The sequence below is a fragment of the Cephus cinctus genome, unplaced genomic scaffold (assembly GCF_000341935.2).
Source record: "Cephus cinctus unplaced genomic scaffold, Ccin1 Ccin1_scaffold0230, whole genome shotgun sequence".
NCBI classification, from domain to species: Eukaryota; Metazoa; Arthropoda; class Insecta; order Hymenoptera; family Cephidae; genus Cephus; species Cephus cinctus.
Window position 1 is genome coordinate 104604 of NW_014332946.1, and position 23940 is coordinate 128543.

At 41.3% G+C, this 23940-nt stretch overlaps 1 protein-coding gene across 14 annotated transcripts; it reads left to right on the forward strand.

Annotated features, from left to right (window-relative positions):
- The first annotated feature begins 55 nt into the window (after window positions 1-55).
- On the forward strand, window positions 56-23871 carry LOC107265616. Of its 14 annotated transcripts, none has more exons than XR_003059124.1 (21): window positions 64-193; window positions 8619-8692; window positions 8853-8963; window positions 10385-10679; window positions 10759-11029; window positions 13959-14178; window positions 14302-14606; window positions 15021-15092; window positions 15910-16133; window positions 16209-16306; window positions 16368-16679; window positions 16765-17151; window positions 17240-17478; window positions 17568-17848; window positions 17925-18081; window positions 18156-18507; window positions 18581-18892; window positions 18971-19380; window positions 19458-19999; window positions 20090-20308; window positions 20387-23849. XR_003059124.1 is itself a non-coding variant. In XM_025082840.1 (20 exons), the coding sequence occupies exons 6-20, from the start codon at window positions 14062-14064 to the stop codon at window positions 20113-20115; spliced, it is 3834 nt and encodes a 1277-aa protein (XP_024938608.1). In that variant the 5' UTR covers window positions 64-193; window positions 8619-8692; window positions 8853-8963; window positions 10385-10679; window positions 10759-11029; window positions 13959-14061; the 3' UTR covers window positions 20116-23849. The 14 variants fall into 14 exon arrangements, 12 of the variants coding, with proteins under 12 accessions (XP_024938609.1, XP_024938608.1, XP_015590731.1 ...); XR_003059125.1 differs by having other exon boundaries at window positions 20111-20308; XM_025082840.1 differs by having other exon boundaries at window positions 20090-23849.
- Window positions 23872-23940: the final 69 nt, after the last annotated feature.

Genomic DNA, 23940 nt, shown 5'->3' on the forward strand with positions numbered 1-23940 from the left:
AAGTAACTGCCGAACAATCCACGGTGGCGCTGTCGTCTCATGGCGGTCCGCATTTCGAGACATCTCGCAGCCGCGGCCAGTTCGATAAAAATCAGTCGTTCACGGGGGCTGTTTTAGCGTGGTGTGTCCGTGTCGCGTTGTGGATACAGTACCGTTCGCGAGTGAAAAACTTAATTGTCAGTGATTAATATCGGTAAGTGTCGATAGCTATGAATTATTCATTAAAATTAGATCAATAAGTACATATGCAGTATAGAAAAGCGAAGCAATATACATGAGGAAGAGTCTTAGAGATTGGAGCATCAAAAAAAAAGAGGAAACTGCAAAGGATCAGCTGTAAGTTGGTGCTCGTCCTGACGGCGCCGAATGACCTAGAAACAATTTGGCGCGTATCCCCAGCAATTTCTGTTTAACAGTTTAGTGTTATTTCTCATCTGTCAAATAAAAACTTCCTGTGCACAATGTCAAGGTTGTGTGACTATAGATTCCTGGGTGGTGACTCGGTCCAGTGACACTGGTATTAATTAGATTTGCCCTCGACGTCGGTTCAACTCTTTAGCGGAAGCCTGGATTTTGCAGTTTCCAAGGTTCCGCAGGTGACGATTTGTGTCGACCGGTGACAAGAGGAAGATTAGTTTGTCCCAGGTTACTGAAATTGAGAGTCATTGGTTTTAGAGTGCCTGGAGCTTATCTATCCTTTAAGTATCTGTGATATTGAAAATCCATTTCGCTTCAGATGGATGACTGCTAGAGGACGAAAATCTTATAGAGCGTATAATATATATTTCTATTGATTTCAGTGAAAAAGGTTTATGCGTTTTTAGCTGCACATCCATTTTTTTTCTTTCACCATATTCCTCAGTCAGTTGTTCCTTTTCTCAAAGCACCTCGCAAACTCGCACGTAGTAGACCTCGGGTCGCGTGTTTGTAGTTTGTTAAGAATCCAATTCAATCTTCTCCCGCCTTCGTACTAAAAGGTTTCTCCGTGAATTTCTTTAGTCCCGAACGTTATTAAAGTTTGTCCCGGGGCTCCTGGCGACGAAAAGATAAAACAACTGCTGTCAAACAGATCCTTATGGCTCTCTAGCTCTTACGTTTGTTACTTCTCTATCTTTTTCCTAGTTGTTTCCTAACACAAATTTTCTTCGGCATTGTCGCAACAACTAGGACGTTTCGTAAGAATTTTCCACGGCTCGTTAGTAGTCCTTACGTGGAAAAACACACGGGCTTCATCCTTTTTTTTTCTACGTGCGTAACCTAACCTAACCTATTCTCGATATGTAAGCGGCGTAGAAAACTTCTAGGAATGTCTCGTCGATATTCGAGGACCGTAACGAGTCTTGGATAGATGCCGTCGATATTTATACGTTGCTTTAGCGTACTCCAGAGAATCCTCGTTTATTTAACTTGTTCGTTATCCTTTCGATGCTGATAGACAAATACATGCGCCAAATTCTACTACCAGGAATCCCAGCCTCAGTGTATTCAATAGTGAAGCGTCATAAAATAGTATTCGACCTGTTATTGTCGATGACTAAGATTTTTTCCTACGCATTTATTTTCAGTCTACGGATTAAACCGTACATTACAATGTTAGACTATAGATAAACACTACAGTACATTCCATTTCTACCTCTTTCTTTTTAGTTGATTCAGCCTCGTCGCACGGCTTACGATTATAGCGAGGGGGACCCTCTTTTAATTTCTTAATTGAACGAAAGTGCAGGCGTTACCAGCAAAAAACAGTCAAACTTGTTCAGCGGACTTGAAAATGTCACGTGGTTAACGACTGAGAGTTTTTAAAATCCCAATACACATAAATGCCATTCTTTCTCAGCTCCTGTTACTTATTCTTTAACAAATCAGCCCCATAAATATCAAGTGTACACCATTACCAGTCGCTCAGTTTACTTCAGTAGTACTGTTAGCGAGCGAAATGGCGGAACTTTTTTTATATTCAGTACTTCAGCCTCTGTACATATACATTATTTTCCATTAATTCTTTGCTGGATGACTGACATTCACGAGTCTGATTCTCTGTACATAATATTTGGAGCACGGAATCGCTGCTGCACACTATATATATCCACAGTGAGTATAATGGCCGAAAAGGCACAATCTGCAGTCAGTCGACCTATCGGGCGCGCCTGTAAGTTTGTACTCGGTCGGACTCTCAAAATCCCAACGGTTATCGACGGGCACTCGGAACATCCAATGCACAGACAAGAGAATCATAGCGAACGTTAAAGCTTTCGGACTGTTCACATTTGTCACTGTTGATGCAAAAAATTTAAGATCCTGGAGCGCATCCTACTATACACTCTCGTAACACAGTTTTTGCCTTCGCACTAGAATGAGTTCCTTCTTCTTTATGCCGGTACGTTTATCATTCCGGACCTCCACATAAGATTTTCGTGTCACGCATGCTCGTCGTTACTTTTTAATAGCGCAGTAAGTCTTTCAGGATACTCGAAAAATTCTTTGCAACCTCAGGAAATATACGTTTCACATACCCAAGTGCATTTCTTCGCAGCTGTGGAAACGAATTTTTTTTCTCATCGATCCTAAATATTAAAAACGCAGCACGAAACAAGAGCAAGGTACGATTGTACGTGAAAATTGTATTCTAAAAATTCACCCATCTAATCGGCCACGCGGAAACATCCCCAGGAGGTTTTGCATTCCGAAGAGGCCCTTTGGAATTTCTTTCGCAATTACTAGAGAGATCTCTCGTATTGCGCTAGAACGGAATTTGTCTCTTATTTTTCCTGATATTGGTTTTTCTTTTATTTTCCTTTTCCTTTCTTTCCTTGCATCTTCATCTATCTGCCAACGATCAACCACGAAAGCTCATCTTGTCGTAATTCCTTCATACAAGCAAAATTGCTTGTTTGTTTTCAATTCCCATATTTCTTTATTTTTTTTTTTTTCCTGATTAGAGGTTGCATAACGAACGAAGTTTTTGGTCAATGTATTCCTGCACCTGTTTACCAGTTGCTGCAGATGCACACGATCCCTCCCTGCCCCCTTTTTTCCATCAGAAAATCTCTCGCGACTCCCTCCCAAGCTGTACTTTCGTATCGCACACACGTCACCCGTCCCACTGGACATATCCACTGTGTTACATCCTACTGTGGGATATACATGCACATGCAATCATTTTTCGTCACAGCTGTGCAATTTTTTTCTTCACGCTAATAACTATCCGCCGTGCTGTATACATTTTGATAAATAAAAAAAATTCATTAGTCAAATGTCAACCTACGCACCTGTCTATCCCTGATTCTGTATGCATGCATTCATCGTGCATGCAGCTGCACCTTTCAGATGCATTCGGCATTCATACTGCGTGAAATTTTTTACACGCGTTTTTCGTCCTCTCTATATAACATACACGCAACTGCGTCCTATGCAGACATGTATGCATAGACAAGCAGGCCTTTGCAATTTTCCATGAGTCAAAGTTCTATATCTATGGCATGGTAAGGGATCAGTTGGAATTGCAGTTGCGACTTCATACGACAGACCGTGCCCGTCGCTGGTAAGATTCGTCAGTGAAAAAGACTTTATTGGCTTCAGGATTTGCAAGGCTTTAAGAGGCGCTCTCGTAACGGGCGCAGCTGCAATTTCTCACAATTTTCTCTAAAATTTACGACAGCCCCTCGAGCTCAATTCAATAAGACGTAACGTTAACGAGGTACACGTACAACATTATGCACGGGTAACCGCAAATGAAATCGTGAAAAATAATTTATCGATATTACAGTTAGTAATAATTATATTCTACGTTTCTTGTGAACTCGACTTAAGGCCCTTAATTATTTTTATCTTCTTATCACCAATATATCGAATTTTATTACGATTTGTATCAAGGTCATGAGCATCTACCACGTATAGACGTCAGCCCCTTGGCTTTCAGGATCCTGGGGGCGAAGCACGTGGAGGATGGAAAAATAATATATTGACGATACGTATTCCTAACAGAAGCTTCCTGGCCTCGCGTCATCTTGGCAATGTTCCACATTCACCCCAGTGTATAAGGGATTGGGTTAGCGGGAACTTTCTTCTTCTTGGTCCTATTGGCTTTGTGCTTCGAGAGAGCCAAGTGCCGGGGTTAGGCTTGTTTCTGGATACCTTAACGTACAGCCAGGTTAGATGGTTATGGAAGTTATTTCAAACGCGTCTCATTGCAATTCCAACTGGTGCAATTATTCGCGTGGAAAGTTCTAGAAGCTTCTTCGGCCTCCGCTCATCCTTTGAAATTCGAAATAAAATCGAGAGTCCGCATACTCGAAATTCTCATTTACCATCCAGGCGATAGTGTCGCACGGTCAAAGTACACACGGGGTAATTTATGTCGTATACAAACTTCAGGAACAGATCGATAATACGGAAAGGTTGGGCCACACGAGGAATATAGATAGAATCGCGGTATGTTGTTATCGTTGTAGGTATTATACGTGTATAGCTGTATACAGGACAGGGATAACATGTAAATTTCAATGGGTGCCTTTAATTCGGTGAATTCTACGTGAATAAATCCATAAAGCCGTGAAAATCGTCGTTTCCGACTCTCGGCAGGATCTGCGTCGTCCTTTGTGTCTCGTCAAATCGTACAGTAGTCGTGACCCACGTGAATTGGACTTGAAGGAAAAAAAAAATTTTCAATCGATCTGTACCGGTTGCACGTGGAATATTACGTGGACGCGAGTCTCTCCCGTGCCTGTTAGTCCTGTAGCTGCAATTACGTGTGACGTTGGAAGGGCGTGAAAAAAAAATAAGCGAAGGTAAAAGAAAAGAAAATTTTTAACAAGCTACAGAGTATACTCTAGGACGTGTGGAAGGAGAAAAGTGTGTTCTGAATAATTTGCTCGTTTAGGTTAGACTTTTTCTTCGACACGTGTACATACATACCACTGGACAAGGAATGACAGTGACGTCCATTTTGAATCGGGGCTTTTTTTTTCTTTTTCCTTTGGCATTAAATCGCTAAGCTGCGCCATTTCCTGTTTTATTCTTCTTTGGATGTCAAGATGGCGGCGTTTATCGCTCTTACAGTGCTTTGCCCTGTTACTTGCGGTAATGCGTTTGGATGACGGCGGATCGGGAGTGGATTAAAATACAGGTCGAGGAGCCGAGACTAGACGGCGACTTGGTATCTAGGCATTTTATTGATATCACTGTCGGGTCGTTCGAACTCGGCATCGCTTAACTGCGAAAACGTATTCAAGTGCTGACAGGGTAATACGTGCACGGCTAACTATAACCAGAACCTGATGTATCACTTACAATTAGTCACGTAACAATAATAACAATATATACATTCTTTATTGACAATTTACATTATCCAAATCATAGAAAAATATTCACTGTATTCGTTTTACGTTTCGTTTGAATTTATTCGTTCCGAGACGTATTGTGATAAGACTGCTCCCCCGCCCTCCCCATCGGTCCCTTCACTGTATCAGTTATCGCGCTGCATTATTACGAGTAATTTACATGCATTTCCATCAATTTCGTCGTGACAACCTCATTTGAATTTCCCGCCCAGAATTAATTGGCGTTTGGGATCTTTTCGTACTATTAAAACGTGTTCTCTCTCTCTCTCTCTCTCTCTCTCTCTCTCTCTCTCTCTCTCTTTGACGTCATCGAGCTAGTTCCTCTTATCGCACTATATAGCGCGCCAATAAAGAGCACCTGGCTTTTATTCGTATTACCTGTTTTTGAAAAAAATAAAAATAAAAAAAAATAAAATAAGATTCGTACTATATTTTTTTTCTTCTTTACATTCTCGAAGTTATTTTCTCTTCCAACTTGGCTGCCTCTGCTATTAATTCGGGCTTGCAGTTTCACCCTAGTCTCTTGTCACGGGGGTTGTATTGTTCCTCGTCACGTGGTTACGTTACCCTTTCACACGTGAGACGACCATACGTATACGTAGGCGAGATGAAAACGTATCACAGACGGGACAAGTGTCGGTTAAGAACGTAACGGCGTTGCTACCGAGGGACAGGCGAGATCTGACTGAGAGGGATACAGGGAATAGAATGGAGAGCAGGAGGCTGGATGAGTATCTCGTTTCGACGCCCACGTCAATCCTTTCATGAACGTACGTGCGTACTTGCCATACACGCCCGGGCGCTTGTTCGTTGCATAGAAACGACATTGTGAATTCGGCTTCATCTTTCCAGAGTGGAAATTAAATTTTTTTCATTCGTTAAGAAAAAATCGATCAGGACCACCATTTCTCGATCGTACGTAACTTTGCAGCTTCTGGACCAGACTTTATCCGACAATGATTTTCGGACTCTTTTTTTTCCTTCCTTATCGACTCTTGTTACTCGTCTCTTCCCTCTTCCGAGTGACGTCATTATTCTCCTATTCACATTTCCCGAGGAAGATTTCGTGGACTGACAAAAAAAATTATCTTCCTCCCCTGCAGCCATCCTCGACAAGATAAATCATATGACAATGATGGTCCGAAGGTCCCCGAGCATATAAGGGTAGAATTTCGTTTAGGGAGAAAAAAAAGTCAACGCGACCTCACGTACTATATTTTTTCTTGATCCTTTTCGATGGTATCAGGTGACCTCTGACCTTTGTTCCTCATGAACTCCAGACAGTCGCAAGACATATCTTTCAGATAGAACGAATCTTGGGCAAAGGTAGCCTTAAAAAAATTTTTTGAAAAAAAAAAAAGAATTTCATCCCCCCCCTCTCCCCCCGCCATATGTATTTACGTAACTTGGGCAACCCTAGATGACAGGAGGTCACGAGAGCACAATATTTTGTAATACTTGGCCAAATCGAAATTTGTCAAATTATTCGCGAACTTCAGTCGCCATCTTTCTTTTTTAGACGATCCAACCCTCAAGGGTTGTCGCGATTGGTCTACGGGGGTAAAAAAAAGTTATCAGACCACGAGAGGGGTACTTGGTATTCTGTGCACCTACTCGTAGTACCACCCTTCGTCTTCGCTTCCTCTTCCAGTCCCATCGACGTCCCACCACCCCCCTTTTTCCTACCCTTATTCCGAAACCTATACCTGCTAGTACATCGAGGCTTGATATTGTTGGGGTATCACGACGTTATGTCTCCCCACGTCACTCTCGAACACGTTTCGCTCTAGTTATTACGAGCCGCGAGCAGCCCGAAAAGGAAATGAAATTGGGGGGAGATTGGCCTAGGCAGAAACTCATGTACGTGGCGTACAGATCTTTTAAGAATAAATAACCGGCAGTCAAGTTCGACAGGTGTCATGTTGATCGCTGATTGAATTGTCATTAAATCAAGGTACTGGAGCAACAAGTGATTTTAGTTATTATACGTGAAGTATATATATATATTTTTCAATATTGAAATTCACTATTATACCAAACCCATCGTATTTTCTCTCTCACTCTTCGCAGCATATACATATAGTGCGCGCGACGGAGACAGCGTTACCGCAGCTGTGTCAATTTATACGACAGGGTCGGGGGTGACGTTTCCGAACGCGAAAAAAAAAAGCCGCAGGGTAAACTTTACTCGACCAACACTTTTGTCCAATTCGTGACCTCCCGGTGACGTCACAGATAACGTGTCAAAAGCTCTCGGCGAAGATGATAAGATAAAAAAATTAACGTACGAAGGGTCGCAAGTGCTTTTGTTTTTAGTTTCAAACGATTTCGAAAGACAAATATCGATGTGGGTTTACGAAAAAATCGTATTTTTTATTTTTACCTTTGATCTATATCTTATCCCCCCCCCCCCGCCCCATCATTCACTGTCAAAATTTTAATGGTGTTATTAACTTTCGCCTTTTTTCTCATCTTCCTCTCGCATCTTTCTTTAAAGATCACTCGCGTCCTTGCTGTCCCTTTTTTTCACAAGATTGGTCCACGGTCCAGGGGACACCGATGAGCTGGATGGGGATGCTAAAAAAAGACATAAAGGGTCGTTCGCGAGAAAGCTCTCGGTATAAAGGGAGGGTCGCGGGCACAGGAATGTCAGATCAAAACCGTCACGTAAATCCGTTACGTGGAAGCTGCACGGAGAAAGGGGGAAGAGCATTTCTGTGCACGACGGAGCTTTTTTAATCTCGCGCTGGTCGGACTGCGCTGCCTCGAGATCCGCCCGATAGTCTGACTGTGTCTGACCCAGATATCTGTTGCACTGCTTTATAATTATGCCTGCCGACCTGCATTACGGCCTGCTTGAGGTATCGAGTGTCTTTGAATCAGCTGATCGGTCTGCCTTAGGTAGATACTTAAGATTGTCGTAGGCGAGGTAATTTGTTTTTTGATAAGCGAACAAAATTTAATAGCACAGCGCACCGCAGCGAACCAGACGAGTTTCAGGTGTCTGTTTTAATTTTTACAAAAATTTTGTATTCCCTCAGGACTTCCTTCCCCATGAATTTCGTGCATAGTAGTTACCGCCTTTATTCGTCCCGTCTTTAACTTAAGACTGTCTCTTCGCAATGTGGACTATCCACGTATATGTATATACAGAATGCGTACTTAGAGGTGTATTCGCACGGGTGCGCGTGAAGGTCCGTTCACACGTGATGCGTGGCGACGTCGAGTCGTACGAATTTATATGCTCTGCTTGTGCACTCGGATTTCTCCTCTTTTCAGGTTACGAGGGAGAAACGACGCGGGAGGTCTTTGGTAACGCGAGAACGCATAACTGGCGTCGTCAAGATATATATGTACGTATATAAATGCAACGTACGGGCATCCCGTCCCTGATTCTCAAAGCGCGACCAATGCTCTTGTCTATAATTTCTGATATTAATTTAATGATTATTCCACGAAGAATATCCTTGCGTATGGAACGCGAATCAATAATTATGCATTGATTACTTACAGTTAGACGCGTAGGCGTTTGTACCTTGTAAAAAGATGTTTACGAAAATTCATTGAGAACAAGGGGAATATCCATTGAAGAAATTCGTGCTTAAAGCGCGACGTCGATTCACGGTAAGTCGAGAGCGATTAACGAAGAGAGTTGAGTATTCCATAAATTCGTCTTCGATCCACGTGTCTCGTCTTGGGGCGTACGATCGATTTAATTATCGCGATTACGTAATCCCAATGGAAACGATCCTTAACGCATCGACGGTCGTCGGTTCTACGCGGCTCTGAAAGTAATTAACTCTTTGAAATTAAATCTTCGCTCAAATATCCTACCGTGCCTTCGGCGTTTGTGCACTGCGTTACGTAACGCGGCTTTTGTCGCGACAATCGCAAATCAGCGATCCTCGACCGATCACAACGGATTTATTCATCGCGCTCGTATACGAGTGAAGTTTTGTGAAGTTGACGTTGAAGAATATTTTTTTTTTCTTTTAAAATAAATACAAGAACCTCATACCGGATCTCAGTACTCGTAGGAGCCACTAGCCGCTTTCGTCGAATAAAATCAATGAATGCCCGGCATTCATTCTTCTTGCATATTTATTACCTGATGCTCTACGTAACAGCGGTTAACTGCCAACGAGTCTATGTCGTGAGACTGGGTTAGGTTTGATTATTAAATAAAATATAAAAAGAATTGTTTGCATATTTATTTTTAAAATGGTCCAAAAATTGTACGGTTAGTACAGCACGGCTCAAAGGATCAAGATAAATGGAATTGAATCGGAGGCTTAAAGTTTTTGGCAAATCTTAATCTTCTTTAACGAAGAATTCAAGCTTGTGGTTAATTAATGGGATTAACGTGAGTCGAAATAGTGTAGCTTAAATCGCTAACGTAGGCGGGGCAGCTACGAATCGACTGGGCTTGGGTACTGTCCTCTGCACAGTATGATATATAGCTTAGTATATACTGATGTATATGCGTGCATATATACGCCTGGGTAACATTTGTTATACAGATATATAACCTGGCCTGGAATAGCAGCGTTTTAAGGTTAGGAGAGCTTGCGAGAGTTCCAACTGGGTCAAAAGTCGGCGCTCCTCTTTTGCCAACCCAGTCGTGTCAGATTTTCCAAATGCTATATCTGATTTTACGTTTCACTTTGCCGTTTCGTATAACATCGTCAACGGCGCGCTATTCGTCAACACTTTGATCCTTTGATAATTCTCTTTATTAGCATCGCTTATTTTCACCGTTCATATAACCTTTCCGGTTAGTTTTGCCTTGGGTGGGGACACTGCTATCGAGAATTCAATAGACGCTGCTGCCCTCTGCATTCGATTGATCCTACTAAAAAATATTGTACTAAGATTCTCTTTGTCCGTCGTGTAATTTCAGGACGCGTTGAGAGAGTCGATCAACGACTGTTGGTAGATTTAATAATTTGATGAAAAACACACACACACAAAATTTTAACCATATAAAAAAAATGTATTTTAATTTTATCGACATTCCAATGTTAATAATTCTCTTCTATTTACAGTCCTCGCGTGCTTTACGAGTATCACAGAACATTCATAACACTCCTCGATGCTGCTATCAATCATTCACCACTTCCTGTCCGGCCAACCTACAAATCCTTGCGGATGCTATCAGGAAATTTTGTTCATGCCACTTCCGAGTGTGTCCGCTCCAAGTACGAGAGGCTGCAGGTTATCTGCTAGCTCCCATTGATTGTTATCGTTTGTCGTGCTGCATCTCCAAAGAGCTTTAAGGCCAGCCTAACCTTCAGCAGGCACTTTTGAACACTGTACGTGTAACTAGTGGGAATTTATAAGGTTGGACCCTATTGATTATCCTTTAAACAGTAATTGCTTTCATTGTATAATTTTTTGTCACCCTATAACTTTCTTTCAGGATCCCTAACGAATCTGTGACGTATTACTTACCTGGGATAGAAGAAGTTCAGACCCTTTGGATTTTACGAAATCGTAACCGTCAATCGATAGTCTGCGCTCCTCAGCGAAAATTAGGATTATCAGCTGCCAGAGAACCATAGAGACTCACTAGACGAGCATAACGAGGCGCACTTCCGCTTGTTAATGGAATACCGGCTTTTATACATAGATACTATAATATCAGACTATACGAATCATCGATTAAACCATCCATGCTGATTTTAATAAGGGTACGTCTCCATGCTAGCTCAGCAACCTATAGTGTGTCTGCCCCGGGTTACCCGATGGGCTTTCGGGGACCTAGAGTAGCTCGTTCCCTGTGGACGTCTCGGTATGACGATAAAGCTACCTTGACAACAGTTCATTAACGAGAACAAAACGTCTAATTATTATCACTGAAATTGATAGACGCTTCGCTGACTTCCGTTTCTATTCGACGGCCAATATCCTCTTGGAATACAAGAACCTATTTCAACTTTCCACTCTGCATTTACTAACTCATTAATCGTACTGGCTCAATTTTCTAATTGACACTCTGTATAAGCAATTTCTTATCACTGCTATCTACAGAGTAATTGCGACCTTTGATCGTAGAGTCTGAATAATTAGAAACTCTGGTAGTTGGATTAGGAATTGTTTAGTGGCAGTTATCGCGTTATATTATGATTTCACTTTTGTCTGAGCTTTGGGCAGATTTTACTTGCTAGGTATAAAAGGTCAAAGGTCCACCTGAGTCCTTTAAGGTGTATCTCATAGCTTGTGTCCTTTCGGAAGGACCTTCTGTATTATATTTGAAGGGTAAACGGTAGGACTACCTTTCTGAATATATTGACTCAAAAGAGTATCGACGTAGAGTGTATATGTATACATATACCCGTACGCTATGTACTTTACGTTGCCAAGAGGGTCCCCCAGACCCTTTTAAGGTCTCCCGGCTCGGAATTTCGATTACTTCCAGCTGGGGGATTCAACGAGTCGAGAATTCCTTAGAACGGTGGCAAGTTATGAGTATGTAGCTGCTCTTCGTTCCCAACAGTGTAGCCAACTTCAGGGACCATTTTCTAATCCCACTTCATTCTCTTCTTTCCCTTGCATCAACGCCTTTCACTTCGCTCAACCGTCACGCATTATTTAACTTGGTATGACTTCGGTGAAGTTTTACGTGCCCTACCGTTTCGCCATATCTATCTGTCAGACAGAACATTTCTCGATTGTACACTCTCGACTGAGAATCCGTTAAATTTTTATTAGTCTCTCTGGTAAGTAACGTGTAATACTTGCCAGATTGTTTTTCTTGTGAGAATTCGTCGCGGTCAGATTGAGAATTTGATATTTTGCCAAGTAGGATTATTGTTCTCCCCGAGGAATTCAAGCAGACGACTCCTTTTCTTGGGAGTCCGAGGTCGAGTCATATTCTTTATATTTTCTTTTTAAACATTTCTCCATGAACCCTTGATATACTCTGTTTGATTTGTGGTTAAAATAAATACTTGTTTTTTTTTTGGATTCAGAAACGATTTTGCAAACAGTAAGAACCCATCATTTGTAACAGTTGGCCTACCCCTAGGAAAATGTTTAGTCGCCAATGCCATTTTGCCAGGGGTGATAAATGGGGTTTTTCATTGATTTCTATTGATTTAACTTTGGCGAGAAAGAGCATTTACAATAGGACATTTTTTAAAAGGGTATTTATAATACCACCAGTGACATTTCCCTGAAACCTAACCTTTTAGGTTAGTCCCCTTTTTGTCTGGCGTTTCTGCTTCCCTTTGCTCATCCGTTATATCTCCACCTAGTACAGTATCGGAAAACGATTAACGACTTGATCCAAGGATCATCTGGCGATAGCGGGACGGATTTTCATGATAGATAAAGGCCACTTCCGGTTAGGAGATCGACGCTTAAGATGTCGCCCGAGCGAACCGTCACAATGAGCTGGCTTATCCTATACGTTCTTTTAGTATTTATCTAAATCTCGTGAGAACGCGCTGATACGGCAGGACACTGTAGGATATTTCATGATCACTCTTTTTTTATTTTTCTTATCACATTTTACCGGTAAATACAAATCTTACCGTCTTACAAAAATACACGAAAGATTTCATTGTATCGGAGCTCGCAATACTGTCCACTGAAATACGTAATGGGATATGCGAGATACAAACCGTCTCGTTAATTGTAATATCTCGTGTCTTAACCGGGAAGCGGAATAAAGTGTCGCTTCTCGTATTTCTCGTGGTTGTACCCGAGGACAATGCACCCTTCCGGTTTAACGTAGTCAGGGCCTCGCAACAGAGAAAGGAAGGAAGACACGGTGAAAAGACAGTAAGAAAAATTAAAAAAGAATTCAAGAATCGTCACGAAGCCATAATACAAAAAAAAAGTATATATAATATATCCCCTCATAAAAAGAAAGAAAATGTCAAATGAAAATCGACGATATTTCCGCCATCGTTATATCCGAGCGTTGTCGTCTGTCATGTCAGTTGACGCGTTGCAGCATCACGCAAAGAACGGAATGCCCAGAATGTTAATCGTTTAATGGGATATAATCGGCTAATGGGACTCGCATTGAGCTGACATTGCTGTACGGACTGTACGACCTCCTCAGTATTAATTTGTAGAGTGTTTCGTCCTACGGTTTATGTGTACCGTCACTGTAGCCTAACCTAAAAGTGTCGTAAGGAAAAAATAACAAGCACGTATATAACCCATCGGTCGTTGTCATGTACAGGAACGACATCCCTCGTCGAGGCTATTTACTATTAGTCCTTTGAAAGTCAATATCACACGCTGTCGCAGGTAAATATAATGAGGCATAATGTTGCCCTGGTCGATTTGCTCGTACGCCATTACGTTAGCTACTGCACAATGGATATTAGCAATTACGATCGTTAGCGTGTACGATTAATATACGGATGAGATACTGTTACGTTAATTTATATAGCTCTATTATTTTACTTGGATATAGTATCCACGTGTATATCCATGTACGGTGTTTTGTATCGTGTTAAAAAAAAAGGCCATGGAACGTTCTAGAAGTGTCTCACAGCCATGGGATAGACTTTACAGGCGTTCTCGACTTCAAACGCTCCCTTTTGTCTGCTGGCTTAATCGTATACTTATATTGTGTGTATATATGTATCTTTGACTTCACAGAGGGTTATGGCAAATGGTAGCAACCAGCAGCATGGTGTATGAGGAGATCGTGGGAGTCCGGGGCAGCTGACCCCAGCCTCCGCGCACTCTTTTCACGCGCGAGATGCCCCACAATCTGAACTCCACATCCGCCAACTCCGCTAACACGGGCCCCAACCATCAGCCCTATCCTCCATCTCAGCCTTATCATCGGATCAATGGGGATGGACTCCAGCCCGAGGTAACATTGACCTACGACCCTATGTTCCAAGTGTAGATACACGGCGCGAGACGTTAGAGCAGATCAGGAATGACGATAGAGAGGCTGACGTTAATTTATTTTATCTTTCTTTAACCTCCTCAGAAGGAGCCGGTGGAGTTCGACACATCTCATCTACGAGGTGCACCGGCGGAAGTGGAGTCACTGGTCCACAATATCAAGGAAGTCGCACAGCAGTTTCTCTACCACTGGAGAACATTCCCAATTGTCCTACCGCCGCCTCTGTCAACGTGCACGGATGGCGAGGACACCCTGGCCAGGAAGAAGCATCACCTCAGGGACATGTTCGTTGCTCCCAGCTTCGATGAGCTCGATGCTGTTGCCGTGGATAGTAAGGGCGAACCTAGGAGGCTCACTAATAAGCAACTGGAAAGCATAAGGGAACGAGGGTGAGCTTTGCCACGTGTCGCGTGACGGGTAGAGACATCTGGGGTATCATCTTTCTCGATTATATATCTTCTACATTTCATTTTTGGTTAGCTAGACGTAACGGCCACGATGCTTATTTAATACGTAGATCATCCTCGTGCGGTAGCTTAGTACCTAGTGATCCGGTTTTTTCTAGTACTGTAAGAGAAACCTGTTTTTTTTTTCTATACTTTTTTTTTCTTTATTTTAATACTATCTATCCTTCAGGTTCTAGATCTCTATAGTGTCTAGCACCGACGGTCGTACAATTTCTTTAATACCAAATGGAACAAGCCAATTCTTTCGGTTAGCGATGAGCGCGGGATGACCTCGTTTTCTCTCATACTATTTGTAAGGGCGATGTCTGATACTCTTTTGTGACGATTTCTGTAAAGCTTGCACAAGGATAAGTATGGAAAGCCGAAGAAGCTGAATGCCACTCAGTTGGAGAGCATTCGGAGATGCGGGTACGTCGTCGAATCACGACACTCCATATTATAAACACCTATTGATTAATTAAGTGTCGATCAATTAATAATTAAATGTCACCCTGATCCAGACCATTTTGCTTACTGTGGAATCCCAACCCCACAATCAAATGTACATATGTTACTTTTTACATATCCTTAACTCTTTGGCACAATATGAGAACAACAAAAAAATGATCAATCTACAATCAAATTTATAATGTGGCTGCAAAATTGGAGTTTAATGTGGATTCTAGCATGCGCTCTTTGCATTGTTAATATACGTCTTCATGCTCCGGGATGGTCGAGTATGGTGTGGTTGCACTAGGTTAAACGTACCTTAATATAGTGTGTAACTTCACGTAATTCCTAAGCTCCAAGGGATCCTGGTCTATATATCTGCACGTGTGTATGTCACTTTAGTTCTCAACTGTAGTATAATATAAGAGGATAGTGGTTTCACAATTAGATGCGAATAGTAATCCCTGTAGAGTACTATTTAGAAAGGGACTATTTAGTGCGTTATACCAAAGTAGTAAATAGTCTCTCTATGGTATCCTTATTGACTATTATTTAATTATATATTTATATTGCCACGTGAAAGAACGTTACTTTTGTATAATTTTTTTTCTTCATTCAAACTATAAGTGAACCATACCTCATTACCATACAGGGTGTATCAGGTCGTCCGGACGATCAATAAAAAAATATCTCTAATGAATATTCGAAGGATTATAATGGTACACCCTGTATTACGATATACAAGATATATTGTAGGGTTTATAATATTTTGGTATACTAAAAGATTGTTTTACAGGGAATTCGAGGTAGACTCCATTAACTTTGCGGGTCAGACACATCGATGGAGATTGAGTGCCCTTTTGCAACGGGGACGGGATAGAAGGTACGAAGTACTCCTGAGGGATCTTGCCCTGGCGACCAGGTTCCTCGTGGTGACCGCCAGGGCACGACTGGTTTCGCATTGCTTCAGCGTGTCCCAGTCTCTCAGAGCTTTGTTGACGGGTCTACTGAGACTTCTTGGTAAGTATATCAACGATTGATAATTATATTTCTTTGTGATGATTTATTTTGACACCGGGTATCCGTTTCTTGTAGATATTATCATAGGGGTGCCGTCGCTGCAGGCACAGAATTTGGATGCAAAAATTCGAGAGGAACGTTGTCGCTATCTTGTAGCTGAATTGGTGTGCAGGGTATGTGTGAACGTGCCATAATGTACGTAGCATCTGTATAATACGTATTACCATCTTTTAGCCGGAGTACGAAGACTCATTGGAGTTGCTCTGCGGCTTTGTGAGAAGACAACTTCGTCGAGCTGCCATGGAGAAGTTTGAGGTTGAACGTGAATCCTCGCAACTTCTACCAGTGCCGGTTCCCTTTGTTTTTGGTACGCCCAGCGGAGCGGCTGTTGATCTCAGGCTCTTTAGCAGGGATATCATCAGGAAGGCACTTCCGACGCTTGTCGCTATATTGGAGAGAGAGACTAGAGGCTGGTTCCTTCACTTCCGAGAGCGGCTTATCTCGGAATTGAGGGCGCAGAAGAAACCGGACGAGGAAATTGAACGGGTTAGTGAGAATACGTTCTAGCGAGCATCCTTTAAACGTGAAATTCGGAAGTAGTGTAGTCAATTGGTTTTTTACCTGGTTACAGGAAGTAAACGAAGCTGTGATGCGGGAGTATCTTCAGCGAGTGTATTCCAGTATTCTTTCTCATCCCGACATACTCGCCCTGGGCGAAGGAATCGCGCAGCTCCTGGTGCAGCAGGCACAGTCCGTCGTCCTGATGCACAGGGCCGTGGAAAACGTACAGAGAAAGTTGACGCAGACCAAAGATTCTTTACGCTCGCGCATGGAAAGGGAACATCCGGTTCTTTCACGTATACGGCCGTGGATGCGTGATCGAATGCGCGAGGCTGAGGCAAACTTTATCGAGGAATGCGAATGGAGCGCCCACGAGGAAGCCCTGGCACTCTGCAGTCATCAGAATCTTCAGCAGACTGTTTATTTCCTCTATCGTGATTTAACCTTCATGAAAGAAGTACTGTCTTTGGTTTCGATTAATAGCTGCTACTCCGTGTATACCTTCATCCTGAAGATTACGCTATGAAACGATCTATTGTTTCCAGAGAGAACCGGTACTCCTCAAGGAACTGCGCAAGGTCAAAACACCCACCAGGAGCTTTCAGTGGCCCACGCAAATTTGGTTACCAAGAAATTGGATCGTCAGACGCAGCTTCCAAGGACAATCGGAAATTATACCAACTGTACTCAGCAATACACCGACATCCATTACCACTCCACGCGCAGATCCTAGTCAGCCGGTGTTCCTGGTGGAGCGAGAAGTGGTACACACTACCACGACTAGGTAAATGAGCGTGCATATATATATATGTATATATTTTTTATTATTCCTTATCTTCTTAATTTGTACTCATAATTGTATTACTGATAAAGGTGGCCGATGTGGCGCTGGATAAATTACATAGCAAGAACATGGTGTTGGACCTGGAATGCCATGTTTTTACTCGGTGTGGCAGTACCCTGGTGTAGTCCTGTGTCTCTAAGAGCTCTACTCCTCGTACAGCCATTCACACCAGATCTGGAGCTTAGTCAGCTTAACGGAACTCTCTTTCCACGAAAATCTTCTCAGACACCCACGCTTTGTTCACGGCTAGTAGCTCTTTGGCGACATATTAGCAAAAGCAGGACGCACTTCGAGACAGAACCGGATACGGGTGAGTAATCTGGTGAATTCTGGTATTTCGTTGATTTTTTACTACGGGTTTTTTTTAACGTGCTTTAATATTTTAGGCTTTATTGGAAAGGGAATGACAAGGCACGTGAATAGATTATGGAACTATGGAGTAAAGGGACTCCTGGGTACACTTGTCATATTATTCATCTTTCCTATAGTCTGTGTCGTTGCCAGTTTTGGATCCCTCGTGATTGCATTAACAGCAATTATGTGGTAGATATCAGTATTAATATTTTTATTGTTATTTAATATTTGTGTTTGCACACTGACAAATTTTCTTTCTTTAGGATGCCATTAGTCACGCTGGCTCTTCATATGTTTATGGGTCTCATAATGGATCTGGACAGTCCAGAGTCAAGCAGAAATCGATATCTGGTCGTTATGGAGGCGTTGATATGGAACATAGGAGCTCAGGGTTGCCTACAACCTGTAGCAGCTTTAATCGTCGCTTTCGTAATATGTCCTATCATATCCATAACGATTCTCACAATTGCCGTGATACGTTACTGGATCAGAGTGGTGTGGGATGCGGCCATGTTCCATCTGGTGATAAAGAGCAGGGGCAGAATACCAGCTAGCGACAGTTTCGTCGTTAAGAGAATAGCTGGTCCGGGTTTGGCTTCCGATTACTATTACCAGGTAAATACAATTTCTTCAGGTATTAAAATTGTATAAGGAAGTTCCGGCGATGCATTAATTTCTCTTCTATCAGATAAGACCGGAACAAGCTCTGGCTGCATTCGAGGCCAAGCTTGAATTAGATGAGCTTCTTGCCTTCCAACAAGAAACGGAAAGGTTGATAACGCAACCGCAACGTGATTTTACGCAATTTGTGGAAGCCTGCTTTGGACCATTCTCCGCAAGTCTCGCAAAGACAAAGGATCCTTACAGAGCCCTCGAGAAAGAGGCTCGCGACCTGGTTGCAGTTTTGCACGAGAAGCTGGATCGTCGTAGAAGGGACCTACAGACTGGGTTAGGTGTAGTCGTCAGAAGTAAAATAAAACTTACGACCTTTAACCTAAAGGTAGTTTTATCATTCTATCGTTATAGTCTGACAGAGTGGATATACGATACTTAAACACCTCCTGGAATGTTCTTTCAGGTTGTCATACAGCAAGGAGCTCTAATGCTGGAGCGCCTGTATCCTACTCATGTCTTTGCGCGTCTAGCCGGAAGTGAAGAGGATTTCTGGGAAAACAAAGGATTGGGTGTTGGCGATTGGGCCGGACTGGCTGGTCTTATGTATGCCGACATCTTTAGTTTAGATTTTCTGCAGCCTCTCGATGATACCGATACAAAGTTTAAACTTGAGCCGCATCCTGGTGTCGACTTGTCACGTTATACGGATATGGTGCACAGTACTGAACTCGGTGGTACCAACGGACCTGATTTACTCGGTGCTGTTTACGCTCCGCGTGGAAATATTCAAGTTCACAGTCCCTATCTGGAGGTTTCCGCTTTTAATCCCCGAGCCAAACAGCCGAGTAACAGCAGAAAGTCCGATAAGCGATGGTAAAGTGGACTTTATTGATTAAAAGCAATATATTTAATCTAGAGAAGCATGCGATCACATTTTTATAATTTTACAGTGACACTGGTGGTCTATTGACGTCAACGCGAATAAGACGACGCACTATGTCATCAAACGGCACAGGTGAGACCCGCTGGCAACCCTGGAAGCGCCAGATGCGTCCCTACAGCGCTGAGAAACTACTTATTCCACTTCCTATTCCACATCCTGCCCACATTGCCGTAACCATTCATAACCGTGACTCTGAGGAACCTATTCCATTGGACTCTGAGATCTGTCAGAACATTCTACGAGCCATCGAGGAATCACCTGGCGAAATGGCTACGGAGAGTGTCAGTCGTTACAGAGGTGGTGGCGATTCGAGTTTTGACTCTGTCGCTTCGCAGTCTTCTGTCTCCATTGAGACCAGATTGGACAAGGACGCAGAGGCTCAAGAAATCGGAAGCGACGAGAAGGAAACCGGTGAAACGTACCATTGGACCTTGTCAAATTGGGGCGGTGGAATGGCACGAAGAAGAAATAATTCCGGCTCAATAAAGGTTGATCTAGCATCTCCCGAGGATGTCACCCTGGACACCGACACCACCAGAGTAATGTTCAGTACGTACGGAACCACCGTGTAAATTGACGCTCTGCCGTTTCGGAGTCTCGCTTCGTTTTTATCCAATGTATAAGATCGGCAATCGTTAGGGGTTTGTCCCTTTTTTTTAGATTAACGAGCGCGTCCTCGCTACATTAGGATGGACGATACGCCTTAAGGCGTACTTCTTAATCAGACGGAAATCGAGAGACGATGGCTACCGAACGCGAGGACAGAGATTCTAGCTTTTTATCCTTTTAATTATCACCAGGACGACTGAGTGATCTCGGCTGCTGTTGCAACGAGGAAGCGAATTGTAGTGTCGCGTAGTAAGTTGCAAAAATGTCCAATAACGGGACTAGAATCTTTAGAGATTCTATGTTTCTTCTTCTGCATTCTCTTTGAAGCTCAACAGCAACTTGTAGCCATCGCTCAAGACGCATTCTCGTCTTACCAGACGCAATAGAAACAGCCAGAGTGCCATGAGGATGTCTTGGCCTTCTTTTTTTTTGTTTCCATTTCTGAAAGTTCTATCGACATTCCCAGTATCATTTTAAATAATGCCAACTACCTGCTCTTTACGTATGACTATCCAACGAGTCATTTGATGTAATTCAACGGTCAACGGAAATTGAATAATGCATGTGGAATATTTTACACATGACACTTTGTGCATTAACGATCGGAACAGAAGGACTTAGTGTCGACGTTGAAGGACATGTGTTGTAAACAGCTATTATTATTTCTTATTAAATTCCTCCTGCGAATTTATGATCGTTCTATCAGCATTATTTTTACATTATCGCCAATTTGGTCTATAATGTTTTTTAGTGTAGAAGGTGCTACGCGTGTTCGCACAATATCGACAGCTCATTGGAGAGACTAGGGTGTCCGTTATAATTGCGCAATTGTAAACGCTAATAACAAGATAAACGTAGTCAAATAATGACAATGTTAAAAGGAAAGAGAAAGAAAGAATATCGAAGAATTAAGGTCTTCTGACCTGCTTACCACTAACGAATGAGTTAATGCGCTACTCTATTAAGTACATACAGTAAAATTCGCATCGATTTGAAAAAAAAAGGAAAAATGTATATAGATAGATAATTATATATGGAGATATATATACGAGATAATATTTATTAATTTTACGGCACTTTAAAAAGACACGTAGACATACACACGCGCATACATGCTATACTATACTTCCTTATTAATACTAATATTGATCGTTACAATGAATAGGATCATTCAAAAATGATAACGAAAGACACTGCTCTCTTTTATCTACTTTCTCCATGTTTCGCTGTTTCACAAAGTCAAAGTAGATTCTGATCAAATTTACATTTACACGATGGAAGAAAATTTTGAAATTGTCTCAAAGACACTTCGCTCTGACATTCAATTGGTATTAAATTTATCAATTTTTGGATACGCTACAAAATTCTTCATACATAATAATAGAGGAGTCCTGCGAATTAGTCCTATAATATTATACACTAAATAATAACGATGTCATTAACATACTGTAGATAGAGCACAATGAACAATGAAGAAGAAAAGAAAAAGTAAGCCAAGAATTTTGAAGTAATACAAAAACTGTAATTGACGCTAGCGTGATTCGTCATTCAGAATGATCCAGTGATGATTTTGGACGAGTTCACAATGTATGACGAATTAAAAAAAAACCAGTGTGTGTCTATTACCTACTATTATTCAAGAAATGGCTAATATTTCCAATCGATCTTAATGCCTCGTGAAACGTAAAGATTAGGGTTAGTCTATAAGTATCAGAACTTGTTCCCAGATCCAAATGGTACTTGCTTCAAGTCCCATTGGAATCTGTCACTTTGTCTCTTTACTGTAGAGTATCAATCACAATCTCTATTTCGATGTTCGAGAAAGGAATATCGGTAATATATGTAAATGCGCAATGTACGAGATTACTAAGCGTTGAAGAAAGAAAAAATATGGTGGATCATTTAGAAAAGTATTTTTCTGGCATGGAAATAGATTGCGGCGCGATAGGCATTATATCTGTAAAAGCGTAATTAAAAAAAACCGTACTGTCAGTGAAATAGTAACGAAATAACGTATGAAAAAAATGACGCAATTACTGCTGCTTGGATACATTCCTAATATTAAGTAACTTTTTTCCAATTTATTAGAACAAACTGCCCTCGTCGATCGTTTCCGTTTGCTGTCAGCCTGATACTATCTGAGAGTAATGATTTCTCATAGTATTCCTAGATCAGGATCTATATACCATATACACAATAGTACTACACTACTATTGCTCTCTGAGCATTCTCTATGATAATCTTGTTCCAGATCACAAAGCATTACGACATTAATTACAAATCCACGCGATTATTCCATCCAGAGAGTAACACCCTTACGAACTAGGAATTTAAATAACGTCCATCTTGACACAAGCCAGAATAAGTAATAGCCGTTACCCAACGACTATGTTTGAATAGATCAATTTTATTACCAATGAAGATAAATAAAATGAAAAGTATTTAAGCGGGCTTGACAGCAAGCAGGATTTAATTATTAGATATGTAAGGATCAATTTTAGAGAATGTGAGTGAGTGCAAGAGTGAGTGTGGAGTAGAAAGAAAGGACTGATGTATGAGTGTCGAAAAAGAGAAAGAGAGAAAGAGCCGTTGAATCAAACATTAAATTACATTATAGATTATAGGTCCATAGAATAATAACTTTGGTATCGTAAATATTACATTATATGATATCAATTCATGTACTCTGGCATAAGAATTATTATTCTAGATCCTTGGATTACCGTTTTACATTATATTTCTTTTATTTTTCTTTATTTTAAACTCCACTCATTATTGTACCAATCAGTCGATACACGTAGAAGCGTTAACGTCCTGTAATTATTAATTACTGGTTATTATTGATAATTACAATTTTCGGCGTCGGTAGCATTGTTTCGTAAAATTCTTGAGAAGGATGGGATGTATTTTTTTTATTTTAGTATCATAAAACATGAAGTATTACTGGGACGTTATTGCTTCGGGGATTACCCAATTATATTTGACGTTCACAAGATTCAATTTAAGGACTATTGAATAGCGCTCGTAGATTTCTAATATAGAACGTTGGAATATAGCGCTTTTTTCTTACCTGTATTTTCCTGTTGGATTTGACAAAGCGCGAAATGGAAATACAACTATCGGTAATTTCCTGTGGAATCTGCGAGGCGAAAGATTCTTAAGGAGATGAAATTATCGTAGACAAAATACGAAATTCAGGTTATTTAGTCCCAGTGTGAGGAAACAGATACGAATATTATTTTCATACACAGCAAAGACGTGGCATACCTATTTTGATCGTTAACAATATATAACTTACTTTTTGTGTTACCTTAATCTCGCACCATAGCTTTGGTCTCCATTTAAAATCTCACTAATCAATTGTATATCTGCAATACTAGTATTGAGTCGTAGACTAAAGTATTTAATTTAAAATTCTAAAAATTATGGTTAATTCTACTCTTCTCTGCGACTTGAGAATGTAAAGAGAAGATCGTCGCTGAACTTTCTTTATCTTATTCAAGTAATAGCATAAACACCTCCCATGTTAGCATAATATATCAATAACAATACGATAAAAACACTAGCAATGACGTGATCGTATTTCATAGCGAGAAGAAAGTCTCGGTTACGCATAGTAATATTTATTATACTTTATTACAGACATAAACAGGACGCCTCATTGATCCGTGCACATCTTCACGTCAAAAAAAAAGCCACTGTACGTTGCGTTGTACTATTGTATTTAATTACTTACGTTTTGTACACATTAAACATGAATGTGATAAAAGGAAGATTAAAGGAAGAAAAATCCACGCGTATATTATACCCAACAAAGACCATATTTGAAATTTCGTAATACGCAGCCAAATTGTCATCGTGAAGCGACGCCAGCGCCTTGC